At 43.3% G+C, this 15,239-nt stretch overlaps 1 protein-coding gene across 1 annotated transcript; it reads right to left on the bottom strand.

The window, feature by feature from the left end:
- Positions 1-9,197: 9,197 nt before the first annotated feature.
- On the bottom strand, positions 9,198-9,767 carry LOC136842310 (tigger transposable element-derived protein 1-like). Its single transcript, XM_067109569.1, has one exon. The coding sequence runs from the start codon at positions 9,765-9,767 to the stop codon at positions 9,198-9,200; it is 570 nt and encodes a 189-aa protein (XP_066965670.1).
- Positions 9,768-15,239: the final 5,472 nt, after the last annotated feature.

The following is a 15,239-nucleotide window of genomic DNA, read 5'->3' as shown; positions in this document are numbered from 1 at the left end:
TGTCGCACAGAGGTTAGGTGTTGTGAGTAAGGCCTCATATATTCATAACAGTGATAAATTTCATGCAACCTGATTTAGGTCTTTTGTCCTTCCTTCACTAGAGTACTGTTTTCCTGTGTGGATGTCTGCTTCTGCCAGAGATTTAGCTCTTTTAGATAGATTGGTTTTTGTTGGTAGGTTTCTATGTCCTAACATTAGCAGTTATGATTTGGACCACTGATGGATAGTCTCTTGTTTGTTAACTTTTCATAGGCTGTATTTTATAGAGACCTTTAACATTCACAATTGATCCCTGATCCTCTTTTCGGGCAGAGAGCAACCAGATATGCTGAACAGCAGTACCAACATGCAGTCAATGTGCCTCATTGTTAAACTTCTTGTTGATTTATCATTAGGTTTTTCAGACACGTCATTGGGGAAGAACATTTCTGGCAACAATTTGTAAGAGATAAGTGGTAAGTTCTTCTTTGGGGGGCAGATGGTATGCCAAGGAATACCCAGGATAGGTGTGACTTACAATCAGGACCATCTGACTTCCAGTGAGGACCATCTAACTTACCAATGAGTGCAGCTTTGAGGGACTAGTGGATCCTTTCTGCCATGTCATTAATGGCCGGGTTTCAGGCAGTTGTGTGATGGATATTTGATCCCATTAATTTTGCAAAGCCAGTCCAGATTCTGAGATGACTGCTGGCCTTCTGTATGATGTATGTCTTTGGGAATGCTGAGGTTGCTGACCCACCCATTGAGAAGTGCCTCTGTGCAGGCACTTGCCGTTGCTTTTGGCCACTGCACAGATCTTTCAGTTGCCATCTGTGAAATGGTGGAAGAGGTCCCTCGTACCAATATGAAGATGTCCCAAGTATCATTGGGAATTTGTTGAATTTGGATTGCATGTGCAAAGTAAAATTGTTTTCCTGGTGCTTGAAGCATTGTTTGGTGCATTACTTGACATCTTTATTTGCCCCATGACAGATCAGTTTATGAATCACTAATCTGGCTGTTGTTCTCCCTAATGGGTGTGAAAGTCCATTGACAAGGCTAAGACATTTTTCTGAAGGATCTTGTCACTGTGGGGTAAGAGAATGCAGTGCTAGTGTCACAGAAAATGATTTGGTGAAGGGTACCAAAGGGATGTCATCCTTCTGCAGACTTTTGATTGAATTTGCACATTGGTGAGTTCTCTGTTGAATTCTGTTCTTGTTAGTGTATCTGCAACTTGGTTTTCCTTGCCAGATATATCTTGAATCATGTACCCAAATTTGGCAACAGCTACGAGTCGACTTCAGTAGAACAGAGTATGTCTTGATTTTTAGTTAAGGCATAGATGTAAAGGTAGTGTACCCACAAGTGTGTGTCTGAAGTTTATGATACTAAGTGCACAGCAACAAGTTCCTTGTTTAGGTACTGTATTTCCTCCTGGTAAGTGATAGTTTCCCACTGAAAAACCAGTTGTTGACTTTTTAATTGATTGTTCATTGACTACCTCTACTGCAGTGCTGCTTCTGTCCATCATGAGAGTGAGTTTGGCTTGAGGGTAGGGGAAGTCCAGAGTGGTAGCATCTTCCAGGGTGCCTTTCAGTACCCTGAAGAAATTGCACTGGGCAAGTTGTTGGCTTTTCTGCTGAAGGAATCATTGTGAAGCCATTATTATGCCAGTGTTTTGGGAAAATTGATGGTGGTAATTTTACCATCCATGTGAATTCTTGCAGTTCTTTTATCATTGTTGGGGTTTAGTACATTTTGGTGGGTGATACCTTAGAGGGTAGTGGCCAGACTCCGAGCAAAGAGACTGGATGACCCAGGAACTCGACAGGGTTCTCCAATCACCACTAGTCAAGGCATATTACTAATACATTATCACATGGGCCAGTGCAGCTCTGATGTTCGTTTGATGGTGTACCTGATTCTTTGAGAAAATGAGTATGTTTTCAACATATTAAATGCAGAGGGGAAGGTCCTAGAGGGTGCCATGCATGTCACTGGAAGGTTGCCCCTGAGTTCTAGGTGCCTAACTTTGAGTAGTTGAATGTTTATGTCCCAAATGGTGTGATGAGTACTGCTTTCAGGATGCCTCCTTGGTGTATTGGAACTAGGAAATGTTCCTGCATCAGTTCAGACTTGAAAAAGATGTTTACCCATGTAAGGTGGAATGATATTTTCCATTTTCAGGAGCAGGTAGTGATTGGGTTCTGTTTAAGGGTTGCAGAACCTGTAGCCTCCACAGGGCACAAAGACTAGTCTGGTTTCTGTAAAATTTGCACCAGGTAGTTTCTCTAGAGGTAAACAGCAGAACTTTGAGTAAAGAGGGACACTCTTTGTTTCAATGTGAGGTCAATAGGGCTTCTGGGAAGAAGCCAGGCCCAGGAGGTGGCAGTATGCCATGTCCACGAGGACCCATTACACCAGAGGAAGTCAGCTTCAGGAGGGCTTTTGGATATCTGTAAGAATGAACTCCTACCAGCAGCTCTCCCCCTTGAAGTGGAGGTTTAGCTATCAGTATCTGTATGATTGTACAGGGCTTCCATTGACTGCTACCAGGTGTAGCTCAGCATCTTATGGGTATCATCAATCTTCCTTCAATGCTAGTAAGATAGACTTTAAGGCATCCATATACATCAGGACTTCATGAAGGAGGCATAATTTAGGATGTAGAATCTGGTGGAGTGTGCATCAGTCTGTCAAGGTGGTGGTAGCCACCAGTACTTTTTCAGATGGCCAGCTGCCTTCTTCATTTATTCTCCAGCTGCATTCTGGAGTGCAGCTCTCGGCCACCTTCTTAAATTTATTATACTACATGCAGACACTGGTGTGTGCCAGAGTCCTGGTGTGTGTTAGCACTCAATTTGTCATTGCTTGAATGGCTGCTTCTACACAGCACTGGTTTGTGTCATCATCTTAGTTCTGGTCATTATTCTCTCTAGCTTCTCAGATAGCATAGGCAGCATTTTGGGAGGCCTTGGAGTCCTCCAGTAGCTTGTTGGGTTTCTTTAGTGGTTCCACCATTGGTGTACCTTTTATATCATGAAGGGCAGCTTGGATGTTTCTTGGCAAGCAGTGAGCCATATTTCCTTTGCCATGTCAACCATCTCAGCTCCCTGTCTGCATTAAGTTACAGCAATATCAGGAGGGATTCAAGGTCATCATAGATTGCCCTAGACATTGTGTTATCCAAGTGTATTCAACAAGTTGATGGCCTATTGTGCATTGGTGATTGGAGATAAAGATAACTCTGTTACTGAGAATTTGTGAAGGTTTTGTAATTGATGCTTTCACCTTGTGCATACAGCCAGAGCATGATACAAGGGAAGAGGGAATCTAGGATAACTTCAAAGACATAATCCACTTTCTTGGTAGAACTCATGACATTTTGGAGGCAGAATTGTTTTTCTGCTTTCTGGAACTAGACAATGGTTTAGTTGATGAGAAGGGGGTTAGGCATAGGTTTACAATGGTTGTGTTTGCTACTTCTTCCATAGACATCCTGCTGTATTTTTCTATATAAGAAAACTCTAGATAGCAGCAGGTATGGCTGCAGTTAGTCCAGTAGTTGCATGGGAGTTATACAAGAACCATGCTTGGTTTTACTGTGATTTTGTTATGATCCTTGAAGCTCTGTTGAGAGAGTTAGTCAGAGCTGTATGTTGTATTTAGTCTGTTAGTGGTTTACTGTCTAGGAAGGGGGGGCCATAGTTGTAAGAGGTGCAAAAGAAACGAGCAGGTAAAAGTTACTGCTGGTTTATTACAGATTCAGTCAGTTTATATAGCGGCCGACTGGCGCCGAACCGCGGAAGACAATGACATTGAGCGTGACCTGAGGTCAAAAACAATTAACAATAATATTCGGCGAACAAGTACAATTTACAATACAAAAACGTATAGAGCTTCAATATGGATACAGTCTTGATGCCTGCGAATAAAGAAACATACGATACATGATTTATGACAGTTGGACAAATACATATAAAGTTGAAATGGTAGAAAATGCGTGACCTGGCACGTAAGGTGTGACGAATTGAGTGTGAAGAAAGCGGGAAGTCACCAAAGAAAACTTGCTCAGCGGAGACTTAATTAATGACGCCTTCGAAGCACTCCGCTGACGTCGATGTGGTGACTTTACAAATACTCCCCCCCCAAGACGTGGGACACGTCTGACTAATCTGTGTATCTGCTGGGGTGCTGAAGGGTACCACGGCTTCTCGAAGACAACGGAGGGGCCACCCGCGCACGAGGGTGCTGGGTTGCTGGTGCGGGTGGGCCCTTCCTGGGACGGCCGCGCGCCCGCCGTTTGCGGGGGCCTGGGCGTGGCGAAGGGCGGCTGGGCGGGGAAGGTGCTGCAGTGACGCCGGTGCTCTCCTGCAGGAAGGCGGGCTTTAAGCGGTTTATTGAAACCCAGTCGTTCCTCCCGGGGAGTGCCAGCAGGAACGCCTTGTTGTTCCCCTCCAGCACGCGAAAGGGGCCCCTGTAGGGCCTGGTCAGTGGTGGGCAGACAGCGTCGACTCTGACGAAGACGTGGGTGGCAGATGACAGCTCTGGCGGTGTGAAGGTGGCCGACCTGCCAGTGTACGTGCGCTTGCAAGGGGCAAACTTGCCGGCCACGTCGCGGAGCCTCTGCAGTGATGGGGTGTGGCGATCTTCTGTCACAAGCTCGCCCGGTACCACAACTTGCTCAGCGGAGACTTAATTAATGACGCCTTCGAAGCACTCCGCTGACGTTGATGTGGTGACTTTACATAGTCAGCCCATTAATTGCCAGGGGGCATTTGACAACCATGCTTGGTCTACTGAGGATGACTTTAGCCAGGGTTAGTGGCTTTACATTTTAGTAGGCACAGCCATAGTTAGGCTGCTATTGTCAGGGTTGACACAAAAACTATGCAAAATCTACTAAGATATTGCAGAGTGACCTTGTGTTCAAGAGAAGAGCAAGCCAGAGCCCCAGTGCTGTAGTTAGACCATTAGTAGCTCTGTGGTTGCTAGGACATGGCTGTATTTGGTCTTTTACTCTCCAGAGGGTAATGGGAGAACCATGCTTGTCCACCAGTTTGTTCTGAGAAGCCAACAGTGTAAGGTAAAAATGTAAAAGAGTCCTAGAATCGACTGGTTTATTTTCAGTGTCCAGCCAATATCAGGTGATGTCCATGACACAGAAGCATGTGACTGGAGGCTGCTCCATGACTGGCTGCCATAATTGGCAGTTAAAACTATATTTGGCAGCATAGGTCAGCTCTTGTCACTTTATGTGGGTGAAGATTAAAGTATTAATGGTGTAGCACATCTTGGCCACTTGTAATGCCGGGAGTACTTAGAGACATCTCTGGTATCAGAGGTGGCAAGTGCCATCTTTATCTACCAAAAGGTTTGAACTCAAGTTGCCTGAGAACACAAGATTAGACAACTGTTTATTGCATCCTTTTGCATAAGAAGATATGGGTGAACGTATTGCCTTCCTCCCACTTCATTGTAAAGATGATGTGGGGAGAGCAGTTTTATTGTTAGTTGACTGTTGATGACTGAGACTGTATCACTTGTGCCTGATTGGCAGGATAAGCTGGAGCTCAAGCTGCCCCTTATGACAGATGAACAGCCTTGTTAGTGCTGGTGCCATTAGTGGAATGTGGGCCAATGCTGTTGCTTGACTTTTTGGTGGTCACACTTCATGGCATAGGCTCCTGCCATTTATATGTCACAAATGCCAATGGAGCTTAATAAGGTGGAGTAAAAGATGGAGCCATTAGTTTTATTTCTCTATGAGGTCTTACAAAACAGCTTCAGGCCCTTGTGGCATAAGGTAAAGATGCAGACAGGAGTCTTGGAATCAACTGATTTACTCCTGAAATCAGACCGTTTTTTATACGCTTTGCTGGCAGTAGTGTGATTATAGGTAAGTTAGCTGGGTATGCACGTGTGACCTAATGTTACGTGATAATGGTGATGTATAAGCACATGACTGCAAGAGTGCTCGGTGATTGGCTGCTGAACTTTGCAGATAAACTTCTGGGCTTACAGGGCTACTATAAATGAAACAAAGGGAGGAATGTACAAGGTGTTTTATGATGTATGTTTTCTTTTTGCTTTTTTTATGCCTGTTTACATGGCAAATTATTTTCCAACATTTTATTTGGTTGTTTAGCATTGGCCTGGTATGCAGATGGTTTCATTGAATACCAGTTCAATGGGAGAGTAGTTGGTCTTTTTTCTAGGGGCAGGGCTAGGCTGAGGAGGCTTTAGGGTAGTTGCGGCTTCCAATTAGGTTTGTCATTCTTTGCAATTAGTTCAGTTTTCAGGGAATAGTGGGTGCTCACTGTCATACCAATGATGAGTTGTGTTGTGTGGTGTATTTTTGAACTTATTAATGTGACCAGGATAGTTCAGGTTTTGGGAGATGAATGCCAGCCTTTGTTAGATGTTATGTTGTTGAGAATGCAGAAACAGTTGACCCAGTCATCAAAAGTGCCTCGGCAGAGGCACTCACTATTACTTCTGTCATAGGTTTTACATTTTGCTACCATGCAGATCTCACTGTTTTTGTGAAGATGTCTCTGAATTTATTGATGTGGAGGTGTCCAAGTCTTCATTGTGGTTGTGGGAATTTTCCAAAGTTGGACTTTGTGTGTTGGGTGAATTCCCTGTTTTGGCATTTAGGCACTGTTTGGTTCATTCTTTCACATCTCCTCTTTCCCAATGTCAGATGCGTTTTTGTGCCACTAATTTGGCTGTTGTTCTTAATGATGTGTGGGAGAGTGTGGATTAGGACAATGACTTTTCTGTGGGGGACCTTACCATCAGGGTGCAGGGACATCCTGTGCTAGATTTAAAGAGGATGGTTCATTTTGTGTTGCCAAACCCTCCCACCATAGATTTGTTTCTGTTAATTTGAGTTGGCCATTGGCAAGCTCATAATGTATTCATGGTTGGACTCTTTTACCATCTATCCTGGGCAATGTGTCTGCCATGGGTTTTTTATGCTGTGTATGTGTTGTATGGTGGACCCAAATTCAGTGATGCTGAGAGTTAACATTGCTGCTGGGCAGGGTATATGTCCTTGTTTTTTATTGGAATGCAGATGAAAAGTTGATGATTGAATAGGAGAGTGGAAGGGCTGCCCTCAAGTAGATGCCTGAAATGTTTGGCAGTGTATGGAGAGAAGCCCTCTGTTATATATATATATATATATATATATATATATATATATATATATATATATATATATATATATATATATATATATATATATATATATATATATATATATATATATAGTCATACCCCGAACTTACCTGAGGTTAGGTTCCAGAGCCCTCACGCAAGGTGAATTTTTGCATAAGTTTGGCATGGTCTTTAAAAATGCTAATAAATGTTTATTTCTAGAGTTTAGGTACTAAATATGACCCTAATCATGCTCCCAAAGTATTAAGCTAACTTTTAAAGGAAACTAAAGTTAGTGTAATTTTATTCAAAATTTAGCTTAATAATACATTGCCCTTAGAAAAGAAATAAAGAGTTGACATAAAAATTGAGTCCTGAGCAGTTTCATAATAGCGCATTTACAGTAGGTGTGTACATATACTAATGTTACCCCTAATTCATGGGATGCCATTTTCTTTTTCACTGAGAGCAACATAACAAAGGTACAGTTCAATAAAATAACAAAAACATGTACATAATGTTTGTAGAAGGTAGTACAGTACAGGTAAAATTCAATCAATTTAAAATTATATACTGTACAGGTAATGACGTACAGAGAAATAATAAGTTGTAAAAATATGTTTGAGCGCTAACTACGAATGAGAGAGAGAGAGAGAGAGAGAGAGAGAGAGAGAGAGAGAGAGAGAGAGAGAGAGAGATACATATACATTAAAAATATTGGACTGTAATAAAAAAAAAAAAAAACAGTAAGTATGGGTACTCACCAGTGATGAATGTTGATTTGAAGATGATGATGAATAAGCTGTGCAGTCCGATGAATGACGATGATATGACTGCACAGCGTACTTGAGGAGTTACAGCTCCTCAGAGTCCTCCTCTTCAGATAGAGGAAACTCCTCTGCCAGGACTACAGGTACTTTTGCCGGGGATTCTTTGGGTGGGGGTTCTTGCGAAGGTTTGGGTTTTAGATTGAAGAACCAAGTTATTTTGCTCTGTTCCGTATGTCTCCGTGGCTGAATCTATGGCATTTTTCGCTTTCAGAGCACCTTCAAACTGCGGATCCCACTTTTCTATATAGAATAGAACCTGCTGTTGTGCCCTCAGGATTATCCCAAGACGATCAGTTGAAAGACCCTCATTGTCCTCTTGTTCTTGAGCTGATTCTTCTTCCTCTTCACTTGCTGACTTGGTCAGCTCAAGTGAATCATCATCCGTCAGGGGATCAGAGATGCATTGATGAGAATGTTGACTTCTTCTTCAGTGCAATCAGTAAATCCTTCACTCCCAAGCGATTTTGCCAGTTTCACAGCCTTGTTGACAGCCCCATTGTGAATCTCCTCCAGCGAGAAGCACTTTTAGTTATGAACTGCATCTGGCCACAGTTTTTTCCAGCATGCATTGAGTGTTTCCTTTTTCATGTCTTGGAGAGCAGACTGAATTGTTGAAAGGCACGATGCTATGGTGAATGTCTTCCAATACTCTTTCAAGGTGAAGTTCTCCATCACATCCTTTGCATTAACCAGGTGTTGCAGAGTGTTACGTGTGTAGAGGGCCTTAAATGCACGGATCACGCCTTGATCCACAGGTTGTATGAGAGAGGTAGTGTTGGCAGGGAGGAATTCGATCTGCACACCAACATGCTACAGATCTGTGGGGCGCCCTCCAACATTGTCCATGATCAGCAACATTGTCCATGATCCTAGGCTGGAAAGGTAAGTCTTCACTTCAGGGATGAAACACAGGTGGAACCAGTCGGATGCTAAGACTTTGGTTATCCAGGCCTTGGGGTTATGCATCCAGTAGACAGGCAGGGTATTCTTATTTTTATTTTTGAGGGCCCTGGGGTTTGCAGACTTACAAATCAGGTCTGGTTTGAGCATGTGGCCAGCAGCATTCCCACACATAATGAGTGTGATTCTGTCTCTTTGCACCTTAAATCCAGGAGCTTTGGCCTCATCCTTTGTCAGGTATGTTCTTGATGGCATTCTCTTCCAGAATAGCCCAGTCTCATCCATGTTGAAGACCTGTTCAGGCCTGTATCCCATTTTCTAGATGATTCCTTTGAAGGTTTCCGGATAGCTCTCTGCAGCTTCTGTGTCAGCAGATGCAGCCTCTCCATGGAACTTCACACTCCTGATGTTAAAACACTTTGCAAACTTGTCAAACCACCCCCTGCTGGCCTGAAAACTTCCACAGTCTGTTGATGTTAATGTTGCTGGCTGTGGTCTTTCTGTACCCTCTTCGACAATCTTATTATAAAGTTGCAAAGCCTTCTCCCGAATCACGTTGCCCTGCAAGGGGATGTCTCTTTTACGGAAGTCTTCTATCCATAACAAAAGGGCAGATTCCATCTTCACAATGTTTGGGTCTCTCTTGGTCGAAACTTGCTTCGCTTCATTGAGGTAGCTCTTGGAGACCTTTTCCCGAATTTCCACCTCTTTCTTCTTTATAGAGCATTCAGAGCTCTCATTCAACCCCAACTGCCGCCCTATGCTTGAAGCAGTCTGACCAGATTTCAACATATCTAACACTTGAACTTTTTCTTCTATTGTCATCACCTTCCTCTGCTTCTTAGGAAGACTGCTAGGAGCTTTAAAAGGAGCCGGATGTTTGGTCATCTTGATGATTAAAAGTATAAACACTAAAATACTTGAGCACACAATTTCTCACAACCGCATGAGATACGTACTAAGCGCGTTTTAACTGATGCTGAAGCATTCCAACAGTCAGCGAACTTTGGGCTGCTCTGTGATTGGCTACCTCTTATTCTTCTAGCCAATGGCTTGACTATGGAGCCTACGTCATCGCCCAAGCCAGATACGCTTTGTCGATGAGATTTGGGGTTTCATAATAGTTAATTTACTAGTATATTTTGTACAGTAATACAGATGCACTATCACTTTTCTTCGAGGTTAACAAAGTCATTTTCACAGAAAGACACTAATACAACTCTCAGTTATGTCTCTGATATGTTTTAGGTATATTAACGAACTCATTTTATCAAACGAGCGCGACTGAACAACCTCATCTCGAGGTCATGTGAGGTAAGACTTTGCAAATGGGCATAATACAGTAACTGTACTGCTTTTGTATCGTATTTATGCACAAATATATGAATACAAATTTTCCATTCTGATTTTACACCTAAAAACACAAAAACTTATAAAATAGTATCATCTTTGAAAAGTGCAGTAACTTTGCGAATGGGTATCACATCTTGCAAAAGTACACCAACTGAATGTGCTGTAATTACATGTACATACAGATTGCACCAGCACTTTTCTCTGAGGTTAACAAAGTAATTTTCAAAGAATGACACTTATACAACTCTTAGTTACATCTCTGATATTACATTAACGAATTCATTTTATCAAACGAGTGCGACTGAACAATCTCATCTCGGGGTCATGCAAAGTCCTAGTGACAAAGACTGCGAATGGACATAATACTTGTATGATATTTATGTACAAAAATATAATATAAATTTTCCGTATCGATTTTACAGTTAAAAGCATGAATACTTATATATGTACTGTACTTCAAACATTAAACAAGCATTTTCTGCTGGGGTATCATTTTTGAAAAGTGCAAATGGGTATCACATCTTGTAAAAGTACACTAACTGAATGTGCTAAAGTTACCTTTGCATCATATTTATGCACGTACAAAAATCAAATTAATACGTTTTTCATACAGATTTTACACATAAAAGCATGAAATGCATTTTTCATACAGATTTTACACATAAAAACATGAAAACTTATAAATTACTTCAAAAATTAAACATAACCATTTATGCAGGGTTTCTCGAGAACTTAGCGAGTCTGTGAAAAATCCGTGTATGCCAGTTAGTTAGGTTCCAGTGAAAAGTTCGTGTGTGTGTGTGAATTCTCAAACTCGAATCGAGGTATTACTGCAAGATCGATATATATATATGCATTATATATATATATATATATATATATATATATATATATATATATATATATATATATATATATATATATATATATATATATATATATATATATTATTACTTATGGGGCTTGGCTGATGAGTTTATTACTTGGTTAACATAATTTATAAGGCCCTGAGTGCCAAGGACACACGTAACCTGTCAATTGAAGCTACAAATTAACCTCACAGGCAGATGATTATTAATTGAATAAGGTCGCCAGTCGAGAAGAAACTCGACACAAAGAATATGCAATTAGCTAAGCAATTACTTTAACAGTCGCCCAACTTCTGATGCAGTCAATTTTCTCTTCGTTCAGTACGTCTTGTAACACAATGGTTTATAGCATATGCAGTTAGCGCTGGTAAAAGACTATCCTCTTCCGGACAATGGGATCGAGACACAAGGCTGTCTAAATGCTGTAAATGACTTGTTTAACCTTCCCTAATTCCCGGTTACTTCACGGGAATAGTTGAGTGTCGCTAAACAATATAAATTATTCTTAATCTAGGCTTCATGAAAGTAAATTGTTTATGCCACTATTTGTATACGGTGGTGGTGAAGAGGGAACAAAAGAAAGGTTGAAATATAGGGGAAGAAATATTGGCAAACAGCAGATATCATCAAATTCAGACTTACCGTTATGTGGTTTGCTTGCGCACTGCAATAGATGATACGGCTTCTGGAAAACACGGACCTGTTGTTCACTAATGAAAAGACAAGGGGCGGGGGAACAAAGGACACTGTTTTGCCTAGAACACGATGTGCGTTCTCAGTCGCGGCGTGAATCTCTCTGACTTCCTTCGGTCAAAACAATTCGCTGGGAGTGCCCCAGTATGTATTTATGCCTCGGGCCAGTCTGGGAATTTGACAAAACATCGCTGAATGTAGAACAGGGAAAAGGAAGCTTAAGATCACCTTCAATAGAGGTTAATTGTGGAAACTTTTCCTATGGGGTTAGGTCCCTAATGCTACCTAGTCTTGCTATGAATGGACGTTAATTTTTTTAATTGCCTAGCACTCCCCTGCTCGGACAAAGACATTCCCTGTCGTTGTTCACGTATTTTTTCCTACAATAAACTGCATAGAGGGCGAACAGCAAAATATTTATAAAAGCTCCCCCTTAACCTTTAACTCCCTTTTCAGGTGTGAAGGTTTGTACTAAACAAGCTGTTTGCCTTGCAATTAGGTTACACTTCTCCTTTTGAAAGCAGATTTGATTTTTATGCCTATAATTCGTACTGTAGCTAAGGATCTTACCTAACCCTAGATAGGATAAAAGCTTTGATCATTATTTTATTTCATAATTCTAACTGTGACTGGAAGGTGCTTACATGCACTATTATTCTGTATACCTCCTATAATCGTGATGTTTTAGACCTAATCCTCTAGTGGTACATTGTGGAGACAATTGTATTCCCAGCCTAACCTATCCTAACCAAACCTGTTTGCACCAACGATGTAAGAGATAATTTCTAACATAAATTACAAAAATTTTTTTTGTTCAATACAACTGGTAATTACTAGTTAATTCATGAGGTTTGCCTCATATGATAAATGTTTCTCCTCACTGAGGTCTTAGGCCATGTCACTGTCATGAGCATAGTGGCTCTTTCACAATAGTCAAGAAAAGTTGTCTGACCTTCAATTTCACTAATCTGGAGGATTTAGATTACTGCTCTCATGGTAAATGGAAGGGATAAGGTTACTAGTCTGATGTACAGCACTTAATCTGGTCTAGGCTTTGTATAAGAAAAAGAGATCACACTCGTCTCTGAAAACCTCCTCTGGGCAAAAAAATACTCCAGGATCACTCTAAGATGGTAGGGCACTGTCATCAATTTCTGTTCTGAGAGTGTTCTTCTGATGTTCCAACATTCCTCCAAGGCCTATTATTACGGGGCTGACAGCTCAGACCTCTTGAGGTGATGAAGGCGCTGGTACGCAGTAAACGACTCTGGGGAAAGGCCAGAAGGGCTTCAGTGGGTGTGAAGGTCAGGGTAACTGTTTGCCTCTAGAAGCTCTTCTCCTCTGAGCAGGAGGCTCCCTACTCCAGCTGCTGATCTACCAACCCTGATAGGATATGAGATCTCGACCATTATTTTACATCCTAACTGTACTGGAAGGCAAGTTCCTGGTCTCCCAGAATCGGTGAAAAGTTTGACCTCCAGGGGTTCATGTATTCTGGGGTCAATTTCGTGAAGAGATAGTGTCGGGTGCCAGAGGCTCTTTTGGTTGCAATGATCAATGGTAATGGGAATCCTGAATCTCCCGGAGGAGGATCCGCCTCATGATTTAGACCCGGCACAGGATCCTTTCACAATAGTCAATTGATGGCTCAACATCCATGCTGGACGGAAGGGATAAGGCACACTGCTCAGTGCTAGGCTTTGTATAAGAAAAAGAGATCACACTGGCACTGGGCAGGGGCCAGTTGATGGTAGGGCACTCAGGCATGCCTGACATCAGACCCAGGAGGTGATGAGGTATAATACCAGAATTTGGCTGTGGTCAGAGGTTCCTGCCCCAGCTGGAGATCATACTCCAGCTCTCAGAGAGTCTTGTTCGGGGGGCGTCCTGGGAGACGTTAAAAGTTTGTTCCTCCAGGGTTCAGCCCTCCCAATTTGTGGAGTGGCCTGTCCGGTTGCAATCCTGCAGAGGTACTGGAATCCTGAATGTCTCTTCGGGGAGAGGAGGACCTCTTTGTTTAGGGCCAGGATCCTTCTCGACTGGAGAACATCCATGGCTGAGAATGGGTGGCACTGTGTGCCCCTTCCACTGGCCACTTGAGGTGGGTGGAAGGTGGGGTTTCGTCTTTATCCGGTTCTCCTACAGTCAGGGCCTCTGGAGAGAGTCTTGTAGCGTGGCTGGGCGTTGTGGTGTTGGTGTGGAGGGCTTCCCCCTGAGAAGGTCCCAACCTTCAACAAGAAGTCCATCCCTTCGCGACTGGAGAGGGCTAGGCTGAGAATGGGTCAGTGTGTGCCACCACGCCAAAGGTGGGGTTTCGGGTTCTCCTACAGTCGGGGGTAGCGTGCCCAACCCAACAAGAAGTCCACTCCGGTGCCAAGGCGGTGGGGTAGCGTGCGGTGTCGAACCTGGAGCTTGACCGTGGGAACGGTAATGGTGTGGCCTTCTGTCCACTTCATCTCCCACCAGGTTTTCTCATCAACCTTGGCACCGGCTGGCACTTGGGCCCTGGCGATCAGGCTAATGTCTGCCGCAGTGTCTACTGTGATCGGAAGGGTCATGGGCAGGCTAGAGCTCTGAAGAGGAGCCACCGAGATGAACTGGATCTCCAGTCTCTCGGGGTAAAGGATCTTGTACGGCCCTGCCGCAGAGAATGAGGTGCTAATAAGGTTGATGAACTTGGTGGTTGGACATGATGTGGACAGGCCGGAGATCCAGCATAGTAGTGGCTGGCAGCACCACAGGATTTGCACGGGCCACTTGTAGGGGCTCGGTGGCCTGCAGTAACTGTTGGTGGAGAGGGTTGAGTGGATGAAGCAGGAGAGGAGTTCTGGCTGGTAGTAGTAGGCTGCTTGTTAGTGCCTAGTTTGTATCGGCACTCAGCTTCAGCGTGCCCCACCTTCTTACAGTGGGTGCATGTAGGCTTGCTCGGCAGTCCATTCTTCAGGCAAGTTGAGTTGGAGAGGTAGGCAGGCAGAATGATGCGTTTCTGAGAGGTGCTGTGAGACTGGTTGAAGGTTTCCCATGAAGCGGACATGCGGCAGGCTTCCATAAGTGTGGTGGGCTCCTTATCATTAAGATATACAGCAAGGGGTCCAGGTACACATTGGTAAAGGTCTTCCAGCATGGTCTGATTGAAGAGGTCCTCAAATGTTGTGCAAGACGAGGAGTCGAACCAGTGGGTACCAGACTGGGTCTTGTGACAGGTCCATTCGGTCCAGGACCAGCCGACTTCCTTGGCAAGACCTCAAGACTGCTGTCTCCATTTCTCTGCGGTTATTTCATAGGCCTTCATGATGACTCTACGAACTTCAACCACGTTGCCTCTCTGGCTCTTCTCTAGTGAGCGAGGCGCTGCCTTAGCTTTTCCCACCATGTGTTTGGCTAGTACTAAGGCCCTCTCCGTCTCCATGGTGCTGTAATTATCGAAGAGTGCCTCGATTTCCTC

This window comes from Macrobrachium rosenbergii, chromosome 10 (genome assembly GCF_040412425.1).
Source record: "Macrobrachium rosenbergii isolate ZJJX-2024 chromosome 10, ASM4041242v1, whole genome shotgun sequence".
In the NCBI taxonomy this organism is placed as follows: domain Eukaryota; kingdom Metazoa; phylum Arthropoda; class Malacostraca; order Decapoda; family Palaemonidae; genus Macrobrachium; species Macrobrachium rosenbergii.
The sequence above is the reverse complement of the archived record's forward strand: the minus strand, read 5'-3'. Positions and strand labels throughout refer to the sequence as shown.

Coding starts and splice junctions, on each gene's coding strand:
- LOC136842310 (XM_067109569.1), bottom strand. CDS start 9,767: ATGACCAAACATCCGGCTCCTTTTAAAGCTCCTAGCAGTCTTCCTAAG.